At 41.5% G+C, this 26,417-nt stretch overlaps 3 protein-coding genes across 4 annotated transcripts; all 3 read left to right on the top strand.

The window, feature by feature from the left end:
* Positions 1 to 1,783: 1,783 nt before the first annotated feature.
* LOC310965773 (protein FAM200C) lies at positions 1,784 to 3,721 on the top strand (the record flags this gene model as incomplete). Its single annotated transcript, XM_083939526.1, has 1 exon — positions 1,784 to 3,721. One exon carries the CDS (start codon positions 1,784 to 1,786, stop codon positions 3,719 to 3,721), a length of 1,938 nt encoding a protein of 645 aa, XP_083795652.1.
* Positions 3,722 to 6,245: 2,524 nt separating this feature from the next.
* On the top strand, positions 6,246 to 16,970 carry hp1bp3 (heterochromatin protein 1, binding protein 3). 2 transcript variants are annotated; one of them, XM_083938814.1, is made up of 13 exons: positions 6,246 to 6,348; positions 6,817 to 6,889; positions 8,423 to 8,594; positions 9,393 to 9,455; positions 9,565 to 9,721; positions 9,827 to 9,970; positions 11,033 to 11,092; positions 11,560 to 11,699; positions 12,154 to 12,244; positions 12,737 to 12,896; positions 13,371 to 13,482; positions 13,961 to 14,089; positions 15,609 to 16,970. In XM_083938814.1, the coding sequence occupies exons 2-13, from the start codon at positions 6,832 to 6,834 to the stop codon at positions 16,111 to 16,113; spliced, it is 1,791 nt and encodes a 596-aa protein (XP_083794940.1). In that variant the 5' UTR covers positions 6,246 to 6,348; positions 6,817 to 6,831; the 3' UTR covers positions 16,114 to 16,970. The 2 variants fall into 2 exon arrangements, with proteins under 2 accessions (XP_083794940.1, XP_083794939.1); XM_083938813.1 differs by having other exon boundaries at positions 6,285 to 6,348; positions 6,813 to 6,889.
* A 2,713-nt stretch (positions 16,971 to 19,683) lies between these two features.
* On the top strand, positions 19,684 to 25,795 carry sh2d5 (SH2 domain containing 5). Its single transcript, XM_083938502.1, has 10 exons — positions 19,684 to 19,946; positions 20,581 to 20,646; positions 20,737 to 20,817; positions 20,915 to 20,989; positions 21,103 to 21,249; positions 21,574 to 21,774; positions 21,864 to 22,047; positions 23,696 to 23,801; positions 23,903 to 24,062; positions 24,669 to 25,795. Exons 2-10 carry the CDS (start codon positions 20,596 to 20,598, stop codon positions 24,873 to 24,875), a joined length of 1,212 nt encoding a protein of 403 aa, XP_083794628.1. The 5' UTR covers positions 19,684 to 19,946; positions 20,581 to 20,595; the 3' UTR covers positions 24,876 to 25,795.
* The last annotated feature ends 622 nt before the right edge of the window (positions 25,796 to 26,417 follow it).

Below are 26,417 nucleotides of genomic sequence, written 5' to 3'. Positions count from 1 at the left end.
AGTCACAGGAGGCCCTGTGTGAACAGTTGTTCTTTGAGGTTAGATTGTTGAATCTCCTGGGAAGGGATGCAAGGGCAGCATTGTAAATTGGAGATAAGTGGTGTCTCAGACCTCTTCCTCTGTTTAGTGATGGTTTCTCCCCTTTTACATAGATGGCTTCTTTTACTCCTCTTTCAAACCATCCGTCCTCTCTGTCCAGGATGTGGACATTGTTGTCATCAAAGGAGTGGGCTTTCTCCTTGAGATGTAAGTGGACAGCAGAGTCCAGGCCTGAGGAGTTAAGCTCTCCTGTGTTGGGCCATGCGTTTATGCAGTGGTTGTTTTGTTTCTCCAATGTAGAGATCTTTGCATTCCTCGTTGCATTGGACAACATAAACCAAATTGCTTTTGTGGGTGTGTGGTGTTCTGTCCTTGGGATGTACTAGTCTCTGTCTGAGTGTGTTACTGGGTTTGAAATACACAGGGATGCAGTGTTTGTTGAAGATCCTCCTGAGTTTCTCTGATACCCCAGCTACATACGGAATGACTATGTGGTTTATCTTGTTTTCTTTTTCTTTTTCAACCACTTGGTATTTTATTAGGGACAAAGGAAATTATAATATGGAGGATTAAGTTAACAGCTTTAATCTTTTTTTTTGTAAATGTTGGACCAGACCTGACCAAACAAATCCCTGATCCAGGGGCATCTGGATAAACTCCTGAGAATGGCCTTCCAGGAGCAGGATTGGACACCCCTGGTCTAAAGTGACCTGTGTATTATATGAAAGGTGGAGCAGAAGCTGAGGGAAAACAACATGAGGGAGGTCTGGGAAGGTGTGAGGACCATCACAGATCACAACACAAAGAGCAGAGCTACAGGGGGGGACAATGGAGAGGCCCAGCAAGCTGAATGACTTCTTCAAGAGGTTTAACCAGCTCTTGTCCCCCCAACCCCACCCAGGACCGCCTGCAGTTTGAATACCAGCCAGATGTTGGTGTGGAGGATGCCATCCTCTACATGCTGCACTGAGTCCACTCCCATCTGGATAAGGGAAGCGGTGCAGTTAGGATTCTCTTCCTGGACTTCTCCAGTGCCTTTAACACCATCTAGCCCCCTATACTTCAGGACAAACTGAACAGGGTGGGAGTGGACCCCTATCTGGTGGACTGGGTCAGAGACTACCTCGCTGACAGGCCACGTCTGACACTGTGGTCAGCAGCAATGGAGCCCCTCAGGGCACAGTGCTGGCCCCTGTTCTCTTCACCCTGTACACCTCTGACTGCTGCTACAACTCGGAGCTGTGTCACATACAGAAGTACGCTGATGACACAGCCATCGTGGGATGTATCAGGGGTGACAGAGAGGAGAAGTATCGGTGAGTCTGGTGGGGGACTTTGCTCTATGGTGCCACACTAACCACCTACAGCTCAACACCTCCAAGACGAAGGACCTCGTCATTGATTTTGGGAGGTCCAAACCAAGACCGGGACCAGTCCTGCTAGAGCAGGGGTCGGGAACCTATGGCTCGCGAGCCAGGTGTGGCTCTTTTGATGATTACATCTGGCTCGCAGATTTTGGCTTTTCAGATTAAACATAAAATATTATCACTTGTTTTAGTCCATCCATCGATTTTCCACTACTCACGTCCTGTTCAGGGCTGCAGTTGGCTGCAGGAGCAATTGCCCATTATTTTAATTGGATGATAATAGCCGACGTTGGCCGTTGCTGGGTAAACAGGTAAACGCCCCCTTTTGAATCAGTCTGCTCACTCATTAGCTCAAAGCTAACCCTTCGACGAAGAAGATGGCGAAAAGAAAAAAAGATGATGAGTATCGTGCATTTCAGGATGAATGGACTGAAGAATTCGCCTTTGTGGAGAGAGCTGGTTCTGCGGTGTGCCTAATTTGCAATGACAAAATTGCATCGATGAAACGGTCGAATGTAAAGCGGCACTTCGACACACGCCATGCTACCTTTGCATCAAAATACCCTGCGGGAGACAGCAGGAAGAAAGCGTGCCAAGAGTTACTGAGCAGGGTGCAAGCTAGCCAGCAGCAACTCCGCGTATGGACCCGCCAAGGTGACTATAATTCTGCTAGTTTTGCTGGATCTTTAGCAATAGTGAGGAACGGAAAACCATTCACAGATGGCGAGTATGCTAAAACCTTCATGCTGGATGTAGCTAATGAACTTTTTGATGATCTTCCGAACAAAGACAAGATAATCAAACGGATACAAGACATGCCTCTGTCGGCAAGAACTGTTCATGATCGTACCATCATGATGGCAAACCAAGTGGAGGAAACGCAAGTGAAGGACATACATGCAGCGCCGTTCTTTTCCCTGGCTTTGGATGAGTCAACAGACGTAAGTCATTTGTCGCAGTTCAGTGTGATTGCAAGATATGCTGCTGGTGACACATTTCGCGAAGAAAGTCTTGCTGTTCTGCCAATAAAAGGGTCCACAAGAGGTGAAGATTTATTCAAGTCTTTCATTGAGTTCGCTCATGAAAAAAATCTGCCTATGGATAAACTTCTCTCAGTGTGTACTGATGGTGCTCCGTGTATGGTGGGGAAAAACAAAGGATTTGTGGCGCTTCTCCGTGAACATGAAAACAGACCCATTCTAGGTTTCCATTGCATTCTACACCAGGAGGCACTTTGTGCTCAGATGTGTGACGGGCAGCTTGGCGAAGTGATGTCGCTGGTCATTCGAGTGATCAACTTTATTGTTGCCCGAGCCTTAAATGATCGCCAGTTTAAAACACTGCTGGATGAAGTTGGAAATAACTATCACGGTCTCCTTTTGCACAGCAATGTCCGTTGGTTGTCAAGAGGGAAGGTGCTCAGCCGTTTTGCGGCTTGCCTGAACGAAATCCGGACTTTCCTTGAAATGAAAGTCATCGAGCATCCTGAGCTAGGTGAAACTGAGTGGCTCCTCAAGTTTTACTATCTCGTGGATATGACTGAACATCTAAACCAGCTCAACGTGAAAATGCAAGGCATTGGAAATACAGTGTTATCACTTCAACACGCCGTGTTTGCTTTTGAAAACAAGCTGGAGCTCTTCATCAAGGATCTTGAAACAGGTCGTTTACTACATTTTGTAAAACTGAGACAATTTAAAGATGCATGCACAGCAAGTGAGCCCACTCAAAACTTTGATCTCCACCAGCTAGCTGGCTTCACATCCAGTCTCCTACAGTCGTTCAAAGCACGCTTTGGAGAATTTCGTGAGCACACTCTTCTTTTTAAGTTCATCACACATCCAAACGAGTGTTCCCTGAACACAGCCGACCTGAGTTACATTCCGGATGTCTCCCTCAGAGATTTTGAAGCAGAAGTGGCTGACCTAAAGGCCTCAGACATGTGGGTGAATAAGTTCAAGTCACTGAATGAAGATTTGGAAACAATCGCAAGACAGAAAGCGGAGTTGGCGAGCAAGCACATGTGGACAGAAATGAAAAAACTTCAACCCGAAGACCAGCTGATTATCAAAACTTGGAACACGCTTCCTGTCACATACGACACACTGAAGCGTGTGAGTATTGCTGTATTGACCATGTTTGGATCTACGTATTCATGTGAGCAGTCATTTTCACATCTTAAAAACATCAAGTCAAACCTACGATCACGTTTAACGGATGAAAGCCTCAACGCCTGCATGAAGCTTAACCTCACCAAGTACCAACCAGACTACAAAGCTATCAGCAAATCCATGCAGCACCAGAAGTCGCATTAATGGTGAGTGTTATCACAACATTATTTAAAAGAATAAATTCAGAGGCTTATTATACTCACATGTAGTAGAAATCAGTCTTAAAATATATCATATGGCTCTCACTGAAATAAATTTCAGAATATTTTGCTTTCATGGCTCTCTGAGTCAAAAAGGTTCCCGACCCCTGTGCTAGAGGGAGCAAAGGTGGAGTCGGTGGACAAATACCATGGGCTGTGGCTGGACAATAAACTGGACTGGACAACCCACAGCAGCCACCTGTACAGGAAGACACAAAGCAGGTTGTACTTCCTGAGAAGACTGCGGTCTTTCAACATCTGCAGCAAACTGCTGTGGATGTTTTAACAGTCTGTGGTCACCAGTGTCCTCTTCTACACTGTGATGTGCCGGGGGGGGGGCAGCATATCCAAGAAGGCTTTGTGGTTGGCATGAAACTGGACTCGCTGGTTATGGTGGCGTAAAGGAGGACACTGGAAAAACTACTCCTAAACTAGGGGCCTGTTCAGTGGAAGGCTGCTCCTGCCCAAGTGTAGGACTGACAGGACTCAAGAACTCCTTTGTCCGTCAGGCCATCATCCTCAACAACTCCTCACTCGGGTGGAGGAGGAAATAAAGAGGAGTGGGAGCCACACACTGTGACATTAATAATTAATAATCTACTCTTACATACCTGGACACTTATCTTCTTTTCTTTGTGCAAGAACTTTATCCACCACTTAAGTGCAATGATTTAATCTTACTGCTCATTTCTGTCATATATATTCATACATGTTTTATCTTATACATTTCCTCCACATTTAACTTATCTGATTTAACTTTCTGTGAATTTTATTTGACCTGTATTCTTAAATATACTTCATACATATTTAACTATATTTAAGAGTTTGTTGTTTACTGTTTATATTATACTTTCTATATTTATTTAGCTAAGAGTTTATTGGTTATCTTATACTGTATTTTTTATACCTCCATTGTGTTTTTTGTAAGCGGCTGGAAACTCTTGCAAGAGTCATCCCAAAGGATTAATAAAGAGAAGTCTGGTCAAGTCAGCATGAATGATTGTTTTTAAAAAATCTGTTCTGTGTAAACTAAACAATAGAGTGAGTATGAATATTTAGTGTAAAGTAAACAGGGCTGGTATGTGATCCGCAGTCTGTGTAAAGTGCTACGTCCTGTGTCTGCTTCAAAATAAAAGTCAAGTCACTTTTTGCAGTTACACACTCTTAATGTGAAGCTGTATTCCGTTTTATTAGCAGGAGGACCTTAACACATCCTGAGCCATGTCTCATGGCTCAGGATGTGTTAAGTCTCTCGTCTCACCTCATCTGCGCCTCGTTTCAATACTTTTCGTTTTTGAAAAACGCTCTTATATCCATGATAACAAGCCCTACACATACTTTCTTCCTACTCTATCTCCGTCTGTCCCTCGCGCTCATTCAAACGGTTTCGCGGGTCGCGCTACGTAGGGAACAGGACTAAACCATTACTTCTAAATACAGGGGTGTACAGAGGGTTGAAATTGTTACTTTTAGTCAGAAAACAGTTCAATTAACCGTTTTATTGATTTCACTCTACAAAAACGGTTTGTTAATAGAAATTATTGATTAACGATGACAGGTTAATTTAATAAAATGTCCTCATGTTTTAATATTTTAGGGCCCCTGTCAGTCATGGGCCCTTAGAATCGTCCTAACCTTTCCCCCTGTTACTGCGCCCCTGCTAAAACTGTACTAATTATGAAAAGTTAGCTTTGTTAGCCTTAATGGTACATCCAACAAACTTTTTTTCTCCATCGTTCTTAAAGTTTTTCGTCCACACGGACTCTGCTCAAGACATATCTGCGTCCACAGGGAACCAGTGAAACCGGCTAAAAAAGCTGTAGTACACACGCCGGGCCTGGATGTGGGGCTATAACTGCCACAGAAATACACCAACAACAGAGAAGAAGAGACACTGTTGTGTATAATCACAACACAAACACCCGAGACTTTCTCAACAAATCTGGAGACAAATCCTCATCCATCCTAGAGAGAAATCTGTTGACTGTTTCTGGTGTTAGTGGAGACGAATCACTCTGTAGTTACTGTCCCTAAGCAGCGGGTGCTGCTGGGAGCCCTTTCCCTGTCCCAAAGCACTCACAGGCAGGCACTGTCTTGCTACTTTAAGCAACTTTTCACACCTTCTTGGCAACTTTATTTATAAAAAGCTACTAGCGACCAACTTGGCGACTAATTCAGACCATCAGGGAAACGGGAGAAATATCTGGTCCATAAAAAAACCATAGACTGTATAAAAAAAAATGGACGTAGCCTCTCCGCTGGGGCCCGTTCTCTTAATTCGATCCAATCATATTTGCCTCCAGGAGTCACCATCTTGTCAGACTTTATATTAGAGTATTGAAAGATTATTCGGTTTCGTGAATATTTTCAAAAAAAAATTGAACGGTTGGTGTCGGCGGCCATGACAGTTGGGAATCCTTCGACGTGCTCTTGTGTGACGAGGCGACGTCACCAACGGTCCTAAATGGGGCGGGGCTTGTAAACAGCGAAATCCAAATAAAGGAAAGGAAAGGAAAGGATCGTGCAGAAATTTTACTCCAAAGTATCTGACTTTTTCTCCACAAGTAGAAGGTAAGTTTGACTCGCGTTATGATACATTACTAGCTTAATGTGTAGTTGCACGAATGCGATGCTGGAGAAAACACGTAGTTCAGTGTTTTTTGACTCCATGCAACTGAAATGAATTTTATCTGCCTGGTGCGACGCCATTACTGTGTATGTGTGTGTATTAACCAAAGGGACAAAATGGCGAAATTGACCGAAAATTTCTGGCACCTCATTGTCTGTCTCGTGTGCAAAAAGATCTAAATGTCTTAGAGCGTAAGCAGAGCAAGCCCCGTCTTTGAAGATGGTTGCGTTTTTGTGAAACACACAAGCGCACCCTTTCTTGTGTTTGATTTTGGGCCTCAATGAATGAAGTGGGTTTGGCAGCAGTGTCCCCATGCTCAACCAGGCACGCACACATAATTGTACCCCCACAAGTGTTGTGTGCTTGACGTGCTTTTTCTGGTCTGATCGTGTTTATTTTCCTCAAGACAGTTCAAATCTCGTGTGATGCCGATACGCCGAGCAGCAGCGACTCAGACCCCGGAGAAGGCAGCTGCAGATAAAGGTGAGGCTTGGGTCGTCCGTCAATAAAGACCCTTAACAAACCGACATCACTTCTAATAATTATAATAATTATTATTATTATTATTATTATTATTATAATTACAGCCCAGTCATACACCACAGTCTGTAATTGCAGTGTGTGTGGGTCACATCCCTGAATATCGGAATTAACTTTATTACCAAGTATGTAATCAGATTACATACCAGGGATTTGACTAGTCTTTTTGTGCATAGCGGATGCAGAGACATACAGGAAGATACACATAAAATAATACACTAAATATAACGTTATACAGAAGAAATTAGGATAAAGCAATTACACATGAAGCAGAGTTCACAAGTTATATATATATTTACATTTGCACATTGGTGGGCATGCACAGTTGGTTTTTACAACCCTTTCATCATGTCTCTATACCTGAGAAATCAATCAGTGCATTATTTTTGGTGCTAACATGCACACTTAAATTATATAATACATTTGAGGAGAAAAAAACTATACAGTTGATTTGTTTGAAAAATAAGAACAGACGTGTTTTGCTCGTATCGCCCACAACGGTCAAATACGTTTAGAATACAAAGCCTTTAAAATGAGGTAAAATATATTTACGTTGTGATAACAAACATCCCACCTGTCATCAAAACATTGATATTTCTAAAACGGGCTTTTGAAACTACAACTATCTGCGTCCACACAAGCGTGTCGCGCCGTATCAAAATTAATCTCCGTCCATATTAACACGCCTGAAAACACACATCACGTGAGTATTTGTGTACACTGGGCATGCACACGCGGATGTAAACTGGAAGTTACTCTGTGGTTGAAGTTGAAGACACTGCAGGGGTAGAACAAGAATGTCAGGAAAAGTAAGACCTCTTTAGTTTTAGTTGCTTGTTTCAACTACAAGGTGGAGCTGTGACAGAGAGTAGTGCATGAGTATTTTGGGGGTAGAAAACAGACATCATGGTATCTAAAGATCTCCATTTAGGCATGTCCAGATTTAAACACAACCCCGGTGATTTAAAACTTAAACAGGTTCAGCCGCAGCGTTTCCAAACCATTTTACTGTTCTTCATTTTAGGGGCTCAGAAACGCCGGAGTAGTGTGGACGCTAGGTGAAACGTAGCAAGTGATGTGCGTTATTAAACGAAAGTAATGCTGGACCACTAACAGGAGCAGATGTGGTCACTCGGGGTGCACTCACACTCTCCATCCGTACCGTGCCCAAGCACGTTTCAAGGCTTAAGTTTAGTTTGTTTGACCTGTGTGAGTGCAACCATACCGCGCTTAGGAGCGGCACGTTTGCTGTCCACGGACCGCTTGGGAGAGGTTACTATAATAAAGCTTTTATTCTTTTATGTCACATTCTCATTATTAAACTGACATATACCTGTTTAGTATCGAAATTACTTCAAATATAAGGTGATTAAAAATATTTTCTGTTTCGACAACCACTACACTAAAGTTGGTGCTAGCCATGATCTTATTGCACATTTGTTTTAGCTCTTAAGTTAGATGGTTTCCTCTTCACAGAGCCTGAAGCGTCCTCAGAAGAGTCGCCTGCCGCTGACGATGAGCAGGCCGCCTCTTCGGCTGCCGCAGTTGAGGAAGGCGACACCACAGCAGATATGGAGCCCAAGGAGAATGGAGAGAAGGCGGAAGCAGCGGAGGAAGAGAAGGGAGGAGAAGGGACAGGGAAGAAAGAGTGAGTTTCACCAGAGAGCTAGTGGGCAACTCTGAATGCTGCGATATTTCACTTTGATGGCACTTTTATCTGTTTATATTATCCTTACCTCTGCTGGAAAACGGCTGCCTGCTCCTCTCATGGTGGCAGTGTTGCATTTCCAAAGGATGTGACCTGTCACAGCCACATCCAGTAGATGGCTAGGGGACAAATGTATCAGCCCCTTTGTCCGCAGTCTCGGAGGAGTCCAGGAGGAGAGGAAGTAAGCGTCATAAGAGTCTGATGACTTTTTAGCTGTTCAGTCCATATCGGGGAAACTCCATGAAAGGGCAGCTTTAGCTACCACGAGCTACAAACATTGAGAGTAAGGCTGATAAATATATTTATGTTTTGTCGACCGTTTCAAAAATAAAATAAGGAAAATATGTTCATGATTTGTTTTTGGGGAAGACCCACAGTTTAGCTGTAGGGAATCAAACTGTTAGGACATTTATAAAGCCTCATGGACACATTTACTTCAGGAAAAAGTAATGACGCGATAATTTTCCAAAATAGGTTATCGGACATTATAAGGAAACACGCGTGGGGGAAAACCTCACATTTAGCTGCAGGTGATGAAGTAATAGTGAAATTTAACCTGGCTTATTACATTAATAACTGATAATTTCTCCTCCCTTTCTTCTCCTAGACCATGACACTTTTTCTGCACGTAGTACACTAGCGTAGCAAATCATCGAGGCTCAAACTACCATGGTGATCATTAAGACAGATGTTCTCAAATTTCATTTTGTCTTTCCCACCGGTGACAAATGGACAAAGTGACAAATGCAAGGACTGCGCGGCTGGACAGTGTGCAACACACTGCTATGTTCTCCTTCAAAGGTGAGGATGGGATAAAGATAAGGGTGGTAACGATCACTGTGAAATATCGCTTCCAAAGAAATGAACCGCTTCACTGAACTTGTGTCTTGCTGTTCCTCTTTGGTGGCAGGTTGAAGGATGGCTACAAGTACGAGAAACCCAAAGCCAAGAAGGTGAAAAGGACGATCCCTGCATGGGCTAGCTTCTCTGCCAACAAAAAGGTTCCCGCAAGCAACTTTGCAGGCACTACGAACAAAGTGAATGATATCCTCATCGAAGCTATTTCGGTGTGTACATGCTCTGTATATCCCCCAACCCATCCAGTTAAGTTGGATTTCTTTCCCCTTTATGTTTAAAAAAAACCTGTGATTTCTTGTCCACTGTCTTTACAGCCTTTTAATGATAGGTCTGGGGTCTCATATCAGTCCGTCATGAAATTTATTCTGAAAAAATACCCAGCGATGGAGCTCGACAGGAAGAAGTTTCTCATCAAGAAAGCATTGAAGAAACATTTGGAGAAGGGCACCATCAAACAGGTAACAAACGATAATTGGGGAGAAAACATCTTTAATACTACTTATCGCTTGGAAGGATACAAACAAAAGCATTATCTCATGGGTAAAGAAAGCTACATTTTCAACACGAACATTATCAAATGTGTGTACGAGAAAAGAGTAAATTAAAATTAAAAATGTCCCAGCCTACAAGTCGTATTCGTCAAACTTAAGAAAAAATCTAGCCTCTAGCTCATTGGGCGAAGTGTGCGTCCCACCTTTTGTAAACAGCTTACAAACCTGCAAAACCAACGTGCACACAGTGAACCCTGCCTACGAACACTGCGCCTCCGTTCCTGTTTAACTGTTAACATAAAAATCACACACAACTGAAACAATCAATCAAATGGTTAAGTTTAGTGGTTTTGGTTTAGTTGATACTGTTTTCGAACAAATGCGACATACCGGCGCATTCAGGTGCAGTGTTTCACCGCGGTCATTCTGTTTGAAACCGGAGTGTTGCCACACGGCAGCTGTCGCCACACGGCAGCTGTCGCGTTCGGCTTTGAAAACCATTTCATCTTTTTAAAACTCCAAATCTCAACTAGCGTGTTTGCTCCTCACAAGCTCTGATTGTAACGCCAGGGGTCGGTCTCCGTCAAACATGTGACGAGGGTTAAGAGGGGTCAGTAGAAACTGAAAATGATGCACTGGAGTGAAAACTCTTTTCTCTCTGGTGGAAAGACACAAGAAAAATGGAAATGATCGCGGCCGGCAGAGTTACAGAGCTCATTAAAAGTTATCATGCATGTTTGCAATTAATTGCTTATCGCAACAGGCCTATTATTTACAGTGTTATCTGTTGTGTTGTTTTAAATTTAAAAAATTTACGATACACAAAGCAGAGTTGCATCTCTGATTTCGTTGTTTGCTCTTCCACAATGACAAATACTTCTGATTTATTTATTTATATTGGTTTTGTACAGATTCTTGCAAAAAAGATCAATTAAAATATATTTTTCAGCAGATGTTCTTTACAATGTGGAGGAACACAGGGAACGTGTCAGGTCTGCTAATTCTGGTTTTTATACTTCTCTCCCACAGCTGAAGGGTAAAGGTCTTTCAGGAACTTTTGCCATTGGGAAGACGCCCTACGTGTCTAAGGTATAATGGTTTGAAGTGAAATGATGTGCCATAGTTATGTCGGACTATTTCTTAGCACAGAACAGCAACTTTGTGGATTTGTGTGTGATCTGTTACAATTGGACAAAGCCCTGTTTCCAGGCTCTGTGCTAGGTTAAGAGATGTAGGAGTGGTATTGATGATGTAACTCTTGGCAAGAAAGTACATGAGCATATTTCCCAAAATGTGGAACTATTTCTTTAAGTCATGAGTCAAGTTAAGTCATTATAGTTTGGACTGCAATGTTTATTTATTGATGTCTAAGTGGATCGACAGAGGTTGTTCTCAGCAGCAGAATACCTGTAGTAGGAGTTCATAGTACAATATCTCACACATCTAATCCCTATGTTAATGACGTAGTGTCAACAGTTTCCTTTATCCATTTTCCCCTATAAGACTGGGCTGTGTTTGGTTGTAATCGCCGTGTCTGTAAACGGATGGTGTTTTAGAAAGCTGCTCAGAAGACAGAGGCTCTGGGAGACGCTCTCCCTCTCATCATCACTCGGCTCTGTGAGCCCAAAGAGGCCTCCTACAACCTGATCAAGAAATACCTGGGGCAGCACTTCCCCAACTTCAACATAGAGAACAGGTATGTAGCATTTCAGACAACCAGGGCTGCAATTAACAATTATTTTCATTGTTGATTCATCTGTTATTTGTAATTTTAACAAGTCTTTTAAGTGTCAAGTTTAAAAAAAAGTATATATATTGACATTGATGATGTGGGAGGCTGTAACCTGCAAAAGTTAAATATTTTCAATATAAATATCTCTTATCTAAACTTGAAGTTCTTCAGGACAACAGACAAAATCATTGATGCTCACTAAAACTAAGCTCCAGGTTACTATTTAAAAAACAGAACAACAAAATGATAAAAGCTTAAAAAACTGCTATAATAGATGGGTTTTCAGAAATTCAACTTTAAAGATGATGACACAGCCACACACTGGGTATTAGTGGCTTAGTTCCTTATCAAAAAAAGTCTGTGAGACTACACACTTAATATGAATATATTAATAATTTCCTGCCTGGTTCATCCTCAGGCCAGACGTCCTGAAGACAGCCCTGGTGAAGGCAGTAGAGAAAGGACAACTGGAGCAAATCACTGGGAAAGGAGCCAGAGGGACTTTCCAGGTAAGGTTGTTAATGTGTTCCAAAATGAGTCCCATCTGTCATCAAAAATTACCGCTAGCACATAAAATGTTTAATTTTGGTGAAGAGCTATTGGCATCAGGAAGGTGTCCTCCGTCTGCTGGTGAAACTAAAGCCACTATGGTAGACAAAGATGTGGTGTTTTTCATGAGCACCACTGTCTTGTGTCACAAATTATATATTTTATTTACAGGATCTGTTTTGTTTCCAGGCAAGATAGACATGCAGTTCCAATCAATCTACCAGCCGGGGACTGATTGCTGTATTATACTTTGTCAGTAGAATTGAGATATTATGAGATAAATATATTGCCAGGTATTATTCCCTATAGAACATTGTTTGTCTAAATGCCAGTAAACAATATGCATACTTTCTCTTTCTCTTGCTGGCGGCATTTAAAAAAAACAAAACAAACAATTTGGTGAAGGACAAATGACCTCACATTCTAAAAATGTTTATATCTGACTGTCACAGCTGAAGCGCACCGGCAACCAGGTCCTGCTCAAGGGCAGCACCATAGAGGACGCCATCATAGTCGCGATCACAGCCATGAATGAACCTAAAACCTGCAGCACCACCACTCTACGCAGATTCTTAGTGGACACAAACAAGGACGTAAAGGAGTACAATTTAGGTGAGAATCTCTCTCTTGCTTTCATGCCTTCTTTCTCAGGTGGTAAAAATATTTTCAAATTAATGGTTTCCAGTTGAAGCGTGGTGTGTTTTCAGCATTGTTCGCCAGTGAGTAGCCCCACTCTTGAAAGCTGCTTGGTGAAATTGGTGATTTACTATATTCAGTTCAATTCGACTGAACACCTCTACCCCACACAAGCTTTATTGTAGGCTTTAATTTAGCCTTTACATACAATCAAGTCGAGTTTTGGTGCATGCATTGTTTCTTGAACAAACTTGTACAAACTTTTAGACCCATGTTTTGATCCTATGGGAGGTGGGCGTTGGATGCTTAAAAGGAAGATTTTGTGTCACCCTTCGGGGCTTGTTTTCTCCTTGTTTTGTAACCTGAAAATCAATCACACTGTGAGCTTCTGTTTTACAAGGTTTGTGCATCCAAAGTGGTGTCACTAAAAAGGGAAACTCTTTTCTTTAGTGGCTAATCTGAGGAGGACCCTGACAAAGTGTAAAGCACTCGGCTGGATGGACCAGATCACCGGTCATGGCTTCACAGGGACCTACCAGCTCTCGTTCCCTTTCTACCCGAGGTACGTCAACTTCATTTACAGGAAAGGGTTTTGTTATTTAATTGCTTAATACTCAAAATACCGTACCTTTTTAATACTTTGTCTCAAGGTTTAACAATCTCAACATTTCTGGCTTTGGAGCCCCTCAGTATAAAAAAAAACACACGGTTGATGTCAAACACATGACATGGTAAAGCACACAAACACCTGGAGTCAAAGACTGTTCTCCTACTTATGGGATAAAGATCTTGTAATTATAGAGAAGTTCTAAGTGTATTCTAAGATATAGACGTAATCGTTTAAAGAAAATGTCTCCAACTTCTTTTCTTTTTAGATGCAATGTGCTTTCCACAGTATCCACTTTAGTTTGACAAAGTAAATGTGTAGTGTATTTCCTCAGTTTCAGGCCAGGTTGATTATTTAGTAGCTTGCTTTAGACACAACATTCACAAAAAATTACATCTCAGCTTTTCAGCGCTTTATTTATTTTATCTTTTAGCCCTACCATCCTGTACCCAAACAAGTTTCAGAAGGAAGAAGCTCCGTCTACATCCAAGCGAAGGCGGACGGTTGAAACTTCTGACGAGGAGGAAGAAGAGTCTGAGGACAAAGCTCCCTCACGAAAGAGGTCGGTGTAAAAAATTGGATCTGTGCTCATTAACTGCTCTTCTCAGAAACACAAATGTATGGAAGTGGACAGTTCGATCCCAGTTAGGCCTGTCACGATAACAAATATTGCTGGGCGATTGAAAATTCAATATTGCTGTTTGAGACCATTTTAGACTGATATAATGATAATGGCATAATAATGCAAGTACACCCTTTCAAGGATCAATAAACGTTTATTTCTAAAGAATATTTAACTCGAGAACTGGAAGATATTTGAAATATCCAAAATAAATAAACAAAACAACCAAAAAACAATAAATAATATGGACTCTCGGTCTATTTTAACAAAAAAATGCACTTGAATAAAAATACACACAACCGAAACAATAGATAAATTGGATATTAACTAAATTGAACTAAAAATATATATAAATTTATAAAACATTAGGCTTAGAAATGAATAGTGATATATCCCTTAACAGGCAAAACTGCCAGTTAGGACCTTTTGTAAACAGCTTACAAACCTGCAGAACCAACTGTGTTAAAGCACAACGTGCACACAGTGAACCCTGCCTACGAACTGCGCCTCCGTTCCTGTTAAACTGCTAGAAGATGTCATGCAAACAGCCGTGTCAATAAAAATCACACACAACTGAAACAATCAATCAAATGGATGCAACCAAAATGCATCGGATGGTTCTGCTTCAGGTGGAGATGCAGGTTTGTTGTATTGGCGCGTTTAGTTGATACTGTTTTCGAACAAATGCGACATACCGGCGCATTCAGGTGCAGTGTTTCACCGCGGTCATTCTGTTTGAAACCGGAGTGTTGCCACACGGCAGCTGTCGCGTTCGGCTTTGAAAACCATTTCATCTTTTTAAAACTCCAAATCCCAACTAGCGTGTTTGCTCCTCACAAGCTCTGATTGTAACGCCAGGGGTCCGTCTCTGTCAAACATGTGACGAGGGTTAAGAGGGGTCAGTAGAAACTGAAAATGATGCACTGGAGTGAAAACTCTTTTCTCTCTGGTGGAAAGACACAAGAAAAATGGAAATGATCGCGGCCGGCAGAGTTACAGAGCTCATTAAAAGTTATCATGCATGTTTGCAATTAATTGCTTATCGCAACAGGCCTATTCCCAGCTTTGTCAGGTCAAAATGTTTGAAGATGGTTCCAGCCTAAGAACAGTTGTTAATTCAAGTAGTACACAGTGAAAAATCTATCAAGACCTCAAAGAGTAACAGAGACTATAACCTTCAAAAAACTAAATATGAATGCAAGGAAATTAAAAGATGGAGAAATCTCCCCTTTTGGAGAGAGTATTAATGTCCACAACCATTTTAAAATACTTTGACCTGACAAAGATCCAGCTGTGATGAAATGTTGTCCATCTAAATATAGGTGTGATTTGGAGTCAGCATGCAGGTGTTACTCTTTTAATTGATGCCGTTTTCCTTTAGCCATGCACCCACATGGGATGTGTTCATCATTACACTCCTACTGCTTTAGTGACCACTCCATGTTCAACTTACTTTTAGAAAATCTGTGAAGAAGCCTCCACCCAACGCTCGCCCCCCCCCACTGGCCAAGAAATCCCAGAGCGCTACTCAATCAAAACCTAAAGGAAGGGGACGCCGCCCTGTCCATAAGTCTCCAGCCAAGAAAGCGGTGTCTTCAGCTGGGGGACGGAAACCAGCAGCCTCAAAGAAGGAATCCACACGGCCATCTAAAGCCACGCCTGTCAAGAGAGGAACTCCCACGAGAAAGCCCAAAACATCGGCTGTCAAAAAAAGAGGGTCCAAGCGGCTGGTGTCCAGAGAGTCATCCCCCAAGGAGGCTGTAGTCACAACGGAGACGCCGAGGTCCAAGCGTTCTAAGCCTCAAGAGTCGTCTCCCAAGGAGCCTGCAGTTAAAATGGCGGTGACCAAAAGTGGTTCCAGGCGGCCCACCCCTAAAGAGTCATCCCCAGAAGAGCCTGCGGTTAAAAGGGGGGCCAAGAGCAGCAAGCAGTCCACTCGTAAGTCAAAGAGAGGTAAATACTGAACCAAGGAGCAGCTTCCATGAAGTGGGCCACTCTGAATATGCAGCAGTCTGCCGCTTTCTTTCAGTGATCTTTCTTTCTTTTTATCATTTTCTCCCTTTTTCACAGGGCAGTAGTTTTTTTTTTATTTCTATTGTAGAATAAGAACATTATCCTACCAAGTTTACTGTACATTAAGAGTTTCTGAATTTCCTTTTTAATTGCCCTGTGTAGAAAACCTCAGTTAGTGTTGCTGTTTAAAACAGATGTGTGACCAGCTGCCCGATCAGTAAAAGCATTAGAGGGATCCGACAAACTGTAACTAGAAGCCATGTAGGGACTTTTATAAATGTTCATCACTCACTTTTTAGACGTTGGTAGCACATTTTCTTAATATCAAATCAAATGGGTTACCAGTGATTTAGATGTTGTTTTTTTTTGTCTGTTTGTTTTTTAAATGTCCAATAGATTCAACTTCAAAATTGTATTGAACAGTTAAAACTGTTGCTAAATTTGTTGTCGGGTCCTATGATTAAATTGCAAATTGGCCATGCAGTAATGCATCAGAATCTTAATTTGTATCTATATTTTCCTGATAATTAGAATTTTATTAATTATTGGAACCAACAATTGTTTATTTAAAAATGAAAAAAATTAAGCATGCAGGAGAGACAGATGATGAAACCCTGTTAGTATTCATTTGAAACCAGTTTGGGGAAAATTTATTTTTTGATGTGTGTGTAAACAAGCATATACATAGATTGATTTTGTTGTTTCACGGCTGTAATTCAGTACCAAACTGTAAGAAATGTGTGTTGTGAATAAGATAAAGGAGGATAATGGCTCTTACGTACCCTGCATGCATGTATTCCTTGTGTTGTTAAGCTTTTTTCCAAGTCATTAATAAAATGGCTATATTTGCAAACTGCTGCTGTTTTCTTTTAAATTAATTTTTAATTTAGTGTACAGGAAGGATTTAAAAAAAAAAAAAAAAACTGCACAGCACATAAAGTAGAATTAGGTATTGCACTTTGGTCATTAATTATTAGTTTACAGGTTTTCTTCGTTCTGCACAGAACTATGTGATATTGTATAATGATTCACCATTTCACTCCCTGATGGTTGTTATTCGGGTTATTGTTTAAAGTTATGTTTTGAATTGTATTTTTTTTTTAAAGTTTGTTCAGGCCACATTTTGTCATCCATCCATCTTCGACCGCTTGTCTCTATCGGGGTCGGGGGCACCCTGGACAGGACACCAGGGCACTTAGAGACAAACAGATAAAATCATTCACATCTACGGGCAATTTAGAGTCCTCAATTAACACATGCATGTCTTTGGACTGTGGGAGGACACCGGAGAACCCGGAGAAAACCCACGCAGACAGAGAACATGCAAACTCCACGCATAAGGGCCCCAGCCGGGCTCCGAACCAGTAACTGTGAGGCGACAGTGCTAACCACCACTCCACCATGCCGCAATGGGAATGTAATTTATTCGTTTGCATATTTGTAGACTAAATAGTATATTGTTTCAGTGTGGGAGAGCGGTTCTCAGGGTGTGTGCAGTAGCAGGCTACAACTTTAAGATTCTTGTCTGCTGTATCAAACAATTTCTCTCTAAAGTTCTCAGAGGGTTTAATTAAATATCTAAGCATCTGATATTTAATTCAGAAAGATGATGTAAAAATAAGAAATGCAAATTTGTATAGTGCAAAATGCCCCATTAATCATCTCATGACCCCCAAATTTACCATGTGACCCCTTACAGCAGGTTTCAAAGTTAGAAAACATTAAATAAATGATCTAAAGTAGTGATCTAACATCACCTCAACCAGCTGCAACAGTAAAATTCTGCTCACACTGATGCATCATCAGTAGTATCAAGATGTCGTATAGGCCATTTCAGTTGTAAACAAATAGTCTGAATGTTTCCCAGTTTATTTCCTGTTGCTATGTATGTGAATGACATCACCAACAGGAAGTTACCATGGACCATAGAAATTCAATTCAATAGGAAGGACATTTATTGCACCTCGCTGGGAAGAGAGTTGACTGATGCAGCTTAAGATACGTGTGTCAGGAGTGTGTGGTTGAAGCAGAAGTTGCTAAATGTGACAGAAGTGTATGCCGAAGTTAGATCACTGCAAGGCAACGTTGCACATAAAAATGGCCGCCACCCTGAGCATGTCCTTTCTATCCAATTTAATTTCTATAAGAAGGACCCAGGCTGTTGTCTAGCAATGGAATTACATTTTTTTTAAATGTCGGTGGATTGCTTACTCCAGGTAGGGAATGAGTCCTTACCCCAAGTGAAGGAGTTCAAGTACCTCGGGATCATGTTCACGAGTGAGGGGACGATGGAGCGTGAGTTTGGCCGGAGAATCGGAGCAGCGGGGGCGGTGTTGCAGTCGCTCTACCACACCGTTGTGATGAAAAGAGAGCTGAGCCGGAAGGCAAAGCTCTCGATCTACTGGTCAATCTTCGTTCCTACCCTCACCTATGGTCATGAAAGCTGGGTCATGACCGAAAGAACGAGGTCGCGAGTACAAGCGGCCGAAATGGGTTTTCTCAGGAGGGTGGCTGGAGTCTCCCTTAGAGAGAGGGTGAGAAGTTCAGCATCCGTGAGGAACTCGGAGTAGAGCCGCTGCTCCTTAGCGTTGAAAGGAGCCAGTTGAGGTGGTTCGGGCATCTAGTAAGGATGCCCCCTGGGCGCCTCCCTAGGGAGGTGTTCCAGGCACGTCCAGCTGGGAGGAGGCCTCGGGGAAGACCAAGGACTAGGTGGAGAGATTATATCTCCACACTGGCCTGGGAACGCCTCTGGATCCCCCAGTTAGAGCTGGTTAATGTGGCCCGGGAAAGGGAAGTTTGGGGTCCCCTGCTAAAACTGCTGCCCCCGCGACCCGACCCCGGATAAGCGGATGAAGATGAGATGAGATGAGATGAGATGTTTAGAGAAAACTACACTTCTTCACCTCTTTGTTTTTTTTTAGGCTTCAGAAAATCTGCCCGTGACGGGAGACTTTGGCCAATCACAGGTCATTTCAGAGGGCGTTCCTATTGGCTCAGGAGGAAAGAGGAGAGCTGCAGGAAGAGGTCTCACTCTGCTTCAAATGCAGTTGTTTTTTGCTTTTTACATTCTGCATAATTTTCAGACTCCGCCGGCCCGTTCTCTTAATTTGATCCAATCATAGTCACCTCTGGGAGCGCCATCTTGTCAGACTTTGACTCCTCCTCATTTCCTCTTACCAAAAAAACAAACTCACAATATGTGACACAACCATAGAACATGTCGGCATCATGCTTTATCAAAATGATATGGCACGGTTAAAAAGAGAGTTCTTAAATACACAATAAGAAAAAATACAATAATAAATATAAAATAAATAAAGAAATTGAGAGGTAGGCATAGGTATATAATCACATTTCCTTAAAACTCTTATAGTTTTTCAGCTGTATGAATACTTTTCTTGTTATATATAATTTAGATAGAGGATAGAAACTTTTTTTTACCACAGAAACTTGACTTTCCCACCAATGGGCGTGTGACGTCAGCGGGATGAATTGCGCAATGACACACAGGAATGTGGAGCTGAAGGAAAAAATGGATATAGAGACAACTGCAGCAGGAGGGTGGAGTGATTCAGTGTGTTATCTCACGCCGACGTTCATACTTTAGCAGCCGAAGTGTTCATTTCCACCCGTTTCTCCTCCTGTTCCTCCTCCGTCCCCGGTTCCTTCGAGCCCCGCCTCGGGCACCCGCAGCAGCAGGTAAAGGTGAGGAGCACGTCCGTGTCAAAGTCTGTAGAGGACGCGGAGGAGGAGGAGGTGGTGGAGGCTCTCTGACTCTGAAAAAGTAAGTCTGTAATTTCCTAACCCTCCGACTACACACACACACACACACACACTTACACACACACACACACACGGGGCGGAAAAAGTGCAAAGGTTTTGTCCACCGAGGGTTGAGTTTTGGATTTGTTTTACTGTAGGAGCTTAGTAACAAAAATCAAAACTTCCCCGTGTGTTAGCAGCGACCGTGACGCATTTACGGCGCTGGGGCAAAAATGGATAAAATTAGGAAATGACCTGCAAAACAAATACACAATTCTAACAAGGCCTACCTCACAGGTAATAGTCCTAAATCACCCTCCTGTATACCTGTAATATTTTAAGATGGACCTAATAGTCGACAATGCAGTGCTAAACCTTGACTCTTTTTTACAACTCTTTGGATTTACTTGTTCTTCTATTAGTATGTTATTGTTTATTGCTTTGTATTTATGTTTGGTCTGTTTTTTTGTATATGTTAGGTGTCTTTGAGTATGCTGATAGGGGCCTATTGATGAAATGTATTAATATTATCAATCTCCTGTACTACTATTGTGATTGTTGTGACTTAGATTCCTAAAATGGTGTATGTTTTCAAAGTCTTTAAATAAGTTTTGTTTTTTATTTTTATTATGTTCTCTCCGTTTCTGGTTTTACAGAGATAAACAGGCAGCATGGGCGAGGTACCAGTCAGCGAAGATGGTATAGTGACTCGATCAGCAGAGGTAACTCTACAAATGTGATTTTTAGATAAAATTTGTGTATTTTTATGTGTGCTTGTGTTTATCCTAATGTTATTTCTTTACCTTTTACAGTATGTGGGCTCGTTTCCTGTGGATGACCGCTGCTTGGACGACCAGATAGAGCAACTGCACACTCAGCTGAAGTCCCTTAAAGTAAGTCCTTGAATGATGAGTATCTCAAAAAAAGCAACAGCTTGTACCTTTCGGAGAGTACTACTATATATCTAATACATTGGTTGTCTTCAATCAGACATGCAAAAGGAGGAAGCCTGTATCCCTCAAATTCTCAATCAAAGGCGTGAAAATGTATGATGAGGATGAAACTGTAAGTAAAACAAGTGAAAACATTATGCTCATACATGCACAGCTTAGTCTGATGAGTGTGTTTAAACCTGGATGTATTTCTTGTGTCTCACCCGTCTCATCGTCTCTCTGCAGACACTCCTGATGGCTCACGCTTTACGTAGAGTCTCTCTGTCCACTGCCCGGCCCAGCGATGCCCAGTTTGCCTTTGTTTCCCACAACCCAGGCAGCACTGATGCCCAGCTCTACTGCCATGTCTTTCAAGCCAGGCATTCAAGAGCGGTAAAAAATAATCTGTGTCATTCATTACAACATGCATCTCAAGATTTGGGTCTGCTATTATTTAGAGAGAGGTAAAAGCTCTGATGTGTCCGATTTACACACAGTTTTTTTTAGTGCAAATGTGGAACACAGTATTTGGGATTTTTACATTATTATGTCATTATTTGAATGTTTATGCAAACAAAAAGTGCGTAAAAAATCGATTGATCAAGAAGCAATGTTCAACAGTACAACCATAAAATGTTAGATATTGCATTGCTCCAAAATGGATGCCTACCATTTGTATAACTGTTGAATTTTCTGTCTCCACATTCTCTCCTGTAGGCACAATTCCTGAACCTGCTGCTCTGCCGCTGTTTCCAGCTGTGTTATTTGGAGAAGCACCCAGAGGAGGCCCAAGAAGACTCTGTTGGCTCAGCGCCTCGTCGCAACCCCTCCCTGCTCAACCACGGCTTCCCTCTTAGTGTCAGTGCGCTGGTGTCCTTCAGAAGAGCCCCTTTTCGAGGGTTGTTGCCAGGGACTAAGGTTTGGATTTAAATGTCCTCTTACTCTTACAGCATAGTATTTTACTTTTATTTTAATGTGTTTTAATTTTATTTCCCACCTATCTGTAGAAAAATCACAAGTCTCATGATGACCCGCATGGCAGCCAAGATGAAGTCTTCCCCACCTCCTCTCCCTCCCTAGTGCGCAAGAAAGCCATCCGCACCAAAATGCTGAGCTCTGGGGCTTACCGCTCCTTCACTTTCACACCACTCAAACAGCGCAGCGTTCAGGAGCGACTGAATGCGTCACAAGGTGGGCCAAGTGTTCACAGAGCGCTTTCGAGAGTCAAAGAGTTGATTAGGTAAAGAAAACCTTTCGGTGTTTAGGTGATGGGCAGCCACTCACTGTCTGCTGTGGTGTCAGAAGGTAGTTTTTGTGAATTGTACTACTTGATAAGGTGATGTGATCTGGTCTCACGTGGGTCATTTGGATGTACATTTTCTTAGCTTTGAAACTAGAGGTGTCCCCGACTAAAAATGTTCATAGTCAAATCTTAAAGTCGACCAATCGTTGAATCAGTTTTTTTTTTTAGTTTTTTTTTAAAACTCTGATCCGGGGTGGCAATCCATAGACATGAAGCAGACAGCGGCGGCTGCATGTGAGTCCAGAGCTATGCGGTCAAACGTGTCAGGCAGAGGGTTACTAATAAGAGATGTGATTTCTTATAGTACCATCTTATTAAAAGTATTTGTTTTTATAACTTAAATGTGTTTTGTTTGTATCTTTCTTTGACAATAGCTGACGGTAAATTTAGAACTGTAGTTTCACTTTCTGTGTCAGACTGTGTCGGATTTAACGTCTATAATGAAAAACAACAAATGGGCAAATATTCAAATGAAATGATGCTGATGATAAAACAGGAGCAGACTGTTGTATCTATCTGGCACCCATATAGATTTAAAGCCCATCCAAGATGCGCTTTGATGGTGCCGGATCCTGGATAGTACAACTTAGGGTACGTCCACACGATCGAAAACGACATTTTTTAAATCTTATGTTCTAAAAAAGCTGTAGTACACACGCCGGGCCTGGATGTGGGGCTATAACTGCCACAGAAATACACCAACAACAGAGAAGAAGAGACACTGTTGTGTATAATCACAACACAAACACCCGAGACTTTCTCAACAAATCTGGAGACAAATCCTCATCCATCCTAGAGAGAAATCTGTTGACTGTTTCTGGTGTTAGTGGAGACGAATCACTCTGTAGTTACTGTCCCTAAGCAGCGGGTGCTGCTGGGAGCCCTTTCCCTGTCCCAAAGCACTCACAGGCAGGCACTGTCTTGCTACTTTAAGCAACTTTTCACACCTTCTTGGCAACTTTATTTATAAAAAGCTACTAGCGACCAACTTGGCGACTAATTCAGACCATCAGGGAAACGGGAGAAATATCTGGCGGCCTAATTCATTCCCATGCATGTGGCTCAGAGTACAGTTCAGTCTGTGGGTCTGTCTCTCTCTCTCCACGCAGCAGCGCTGTTGTTGTTATGTGACACTGCGAGGGTTAGAGGTCCGAGGTGGGGAGATGACTGCAAAGTATACGGTTTCACCGTCCAGAAGTCAACACCACGGGGGGCGTTCTCAAATCTTCCCACTCTGGGACCTGGTTTCAAAATGCGTGTGGATGGTCGGCCATTACGATACTAAAATTCGACTGAGGTTGGCAGTGGAATCCGGCTCCCCGGCGCAAATCATCGAATAATCAACTATTCGGGGTCACCCCTAGTTGAAACACTGACACGGGTTATTTTATCACCACTTGCTTTTTCAGTCTTGTTACATTTTAAACCAGATATTTCCTTCACTGAGTTGGGATTAATAATTTCACTTTTAGACTCTTTTTGTCATGTAAACATCTCCATTATTCACAATGATTTCTGTTCTCGTATGATAAACAGGAAAGGACCAAGACAAGTTGCTGGTGAGGAGATCCCGCACTCCAAGCTTAGCCGAAACAGAAGAAGCATTGGCTCAAGCAGTTTGGTGTTGGGCTGGTATCGCAACGTGAGTGGCACTCTTGCATTTACATAGATACCTTGTCTGGTCCTCATTTTTTCCCAGACTCTGTGAGTGGTTTTCTAAAAGCATGTCTTCTGGTATTTCAGTGACAGCAGCTATTCCCTGCTTGCAGACGATGTTCTGGGATCGTACCTCCTTTGCCCACACCCTAAAAAACCCAAATGCGGCTCTCTCATCATTCGCTTCCCCGCTGGCCTGATCACCCACATCATAGAAAACACTCGGAAAGGGAAGCTCCTGCTTGAGGTAAGGGTTTTGTCAAGGTTTAATCGCAAACAGTGAAACAAAACTGTGATAATGTTTTTTTTATGGCTGAGAAAAGGTATATCTGTATCAAAGGCACCTATCTGATGTGTCACACAAATATTAAAGCCTTAAAATGTGATCTTTTCATAAATTTCCTCTTTGGTAGATTCAAAGTTTGAAAAAGTATTATATCCACAAAGTTACATATGTATTTTGTATCTACTTCTGGGAATGCATCAGGCTAATATGAAGTAAAACATAAGCCTAAGACACAGATTTGTTTTAGAGGCATAGCCGTAACCATATTAATATAAAGAGTCCTTGTAAATAAATACGTGTCTAAAGGGTTATATTTAGAATCTGAGAGATCTCTATTGGGTGTAAGGGCAATGTCAGAAGAAAAATATTGTTAAACTTATGTGCCAACAAAGTGTTTGGGCTTATTAAGTGTGCAAAATCAGAGACAACCATATTAATTCTAAATCACCACTGAAACCAAAACTGATTTAAGTTTTTTAAAGTTGATTATAAATATCATGGCGAATTCTGTGTAACCATAGTTGTGACTTCTGATTTTACAGTATTTTGTTTCTGTTTCTTTGGCAGAAATGCAAGACAGAATTCAGTTCGTTAGCAGAGCTGATTGAACACTACACAGAGACCCAGGACGAGCTGGCGTGTCTGCTGAGCTGTGCACGGGTAAACCACTGTTACGAGTGGGAGGAAAACACCAGCAAGCAGCAGGCTGTAAAGCCGCACAAGAGCCTGAACAAAGCCAAAATTAAAAGTACCCACACAAAGGGCTGGGTTTAAACCCTGGACACTGGAACTTGTGGATTGCCAACCTCAGAATAAGTGACAGCTTTTTTTCCCTTCACAACTATATCATCTCTTACCTTTAAATCCAATTTGGTGTTTTTGGGAGGCTTCACAAACTGTATAGCACAATGCACCTATCTACAGTGTTGGCACTTAATCGATATACTATGCAAGACATTTCATACAAGGGTACTTATTTGTAATGGTGCAATATTGTATGCTAGCCTATTTTCATGTTTTTTTAATGTAATATTTTAAAATATATATTTTTTATTTGTGCCTATAAGGCATCAGAGGAGTTTATTTGCGTTTTTAAGACATTGAACCTAACAAATTGAAACTGGAGTGGAGATGGCAGAGCCATACCTTTTTTTTTTTTCTTTTTTCTTACATTGTAAAGATGTTGCGCACATATTTGATCAAATTGTCTTTTTCCTTGATTTTAATCTTGCTTACAAGATACTCTTTTTGTTTTTATACATTGGACCTGGAGGATATGTAAGCCGTAATCCTGAACACAATGATGTGTCCTGGTAAAAAAAAAAATATATATGACTGACACCAAATATTTTCTACATCTTCTATTGGTGTACACCATGGTCACTAAGAAGGGACACATTTTCTGTTTGTTTTTGTGAATTTCTTTTTTCTTTTTTTTTCAAGTTTGTGCAAGGTCATAGTTTGCTCGTAATTTTTTAACTGGTAATGTTTGCATGTAGTTTAAAATACCTTGCACATTGATTTTAACAGTGCATATGAAACTACATCTTTGTCTGTGGTATTGTTTTCTGGTCCAAGTGGATGCATTACAATTTATGTAACCAATTTTAGTACTTTGTACCATCTTTTTCAACAAACAGTTTTCGTATTGTTCACCCCTGTTTGAGATTAAACAACAGGTGTTCTCTGTTTTCAACCCACATCCTGAAAAACTTGTATTTTTACATTATTATTGTAAATATTTTATTGAAACTTTTACAGAGGTGTTGAATTATGATAACTATTGAGGCTGCAGTGTGTGGTGCTGTTGAATTGAATTGCATTAATACTGATGTGGCCCTTATTTTGTGCAACCCATTCATATCAATGAGGGTAGACTAAATAACAGAACAAAACGCCTCTGTGTAATGTAATGCACTTTAACAGCACCACAAGCTCCAAAATGATCATAGAGTTGAATCAACATCTTACATTACTGAACATAATAACCTTTATGAATGTAGAGATTATTACAGGAATGTTGCATAGACTACATTAGTTGTAGCTACCAGCATCTGATTGAATTTGTTGAATATATTTAAAAAACATAATATACATTTGAAACCTATTTAATTTATTTCATATATTTGGAGTGCCCTCTGCAGTGAACCCTTAAACTGGTGTAATGACTTGTTGTATAGTTTAACATGTTTTCCTCTGAAAACAAAAGAAGAGTCGTAATTTAGCTGTGGCTGAACTGTTTTAAAAAATTCATGGCACAAAATAAGAACTGGCAAGGACAGACTGGGCTAAACGGACAAAATTGGTATAGTGTAA

This window comes from Echiichthys vipera (assembly GCF_963691815.1).
Source record: "Echiichthys vipera genome assembly, chromosome: X".
Lineage (NCBI taxonomy): Eukaryota > Metazoa > Chordata > Actinopteri > Perciformes > Trachinidae > Echiichthys > Echiichthys vipera.
The sequence above is the reverse complement of the archived record's forward strand: the minus strand, read 5'-3'. Positions and strand labels throughout refer to the sequence as shown.

Coding starts and splice junctions, on each gene's coding strand:
- hp1bp3 (XM_083938814.1), top strand. CDS start 6,832: ATGCCGATACGCCGAGCAGCAGCGACTCAGACCCCGGAGAAGGCAGCT. Junction 6,890..8,422: donor GAAGGCAGCTGCAGATAAAG/GTGAGGCTTGGG, acceptor TCCTCTTCACAG/AGCCTGAAGCGTCCTCAGAA. Junction 9,971..11,032: donor AGAAGGGCACCATCAAACAG/GTAACAAACGAT, acceptor TCTCTCCCACAG/CTGAAGGGTAAAGGTCTTTC.
- sh2d5 (XM_083938502.1), top strand. CDS start 20,596: ATGGGCGAGGTACCAGTCAGCGAAGATGGTATAGTGACTCGATCAGCA. Junction 20,647..20,736: donor TAGTGACTCGATCAGCAGAG/GTAACTCTACAA, acceptor TACCTTTTACAG/TATGTGGGCTCGTTTCCTGT. Junction 22,048..23,695: donor GCGACTGAATGCGTCACAAG/GTGGGCCAAGTG, acceptor TATGATAAACAG/GAAAGGACCAAGACAAGTTG.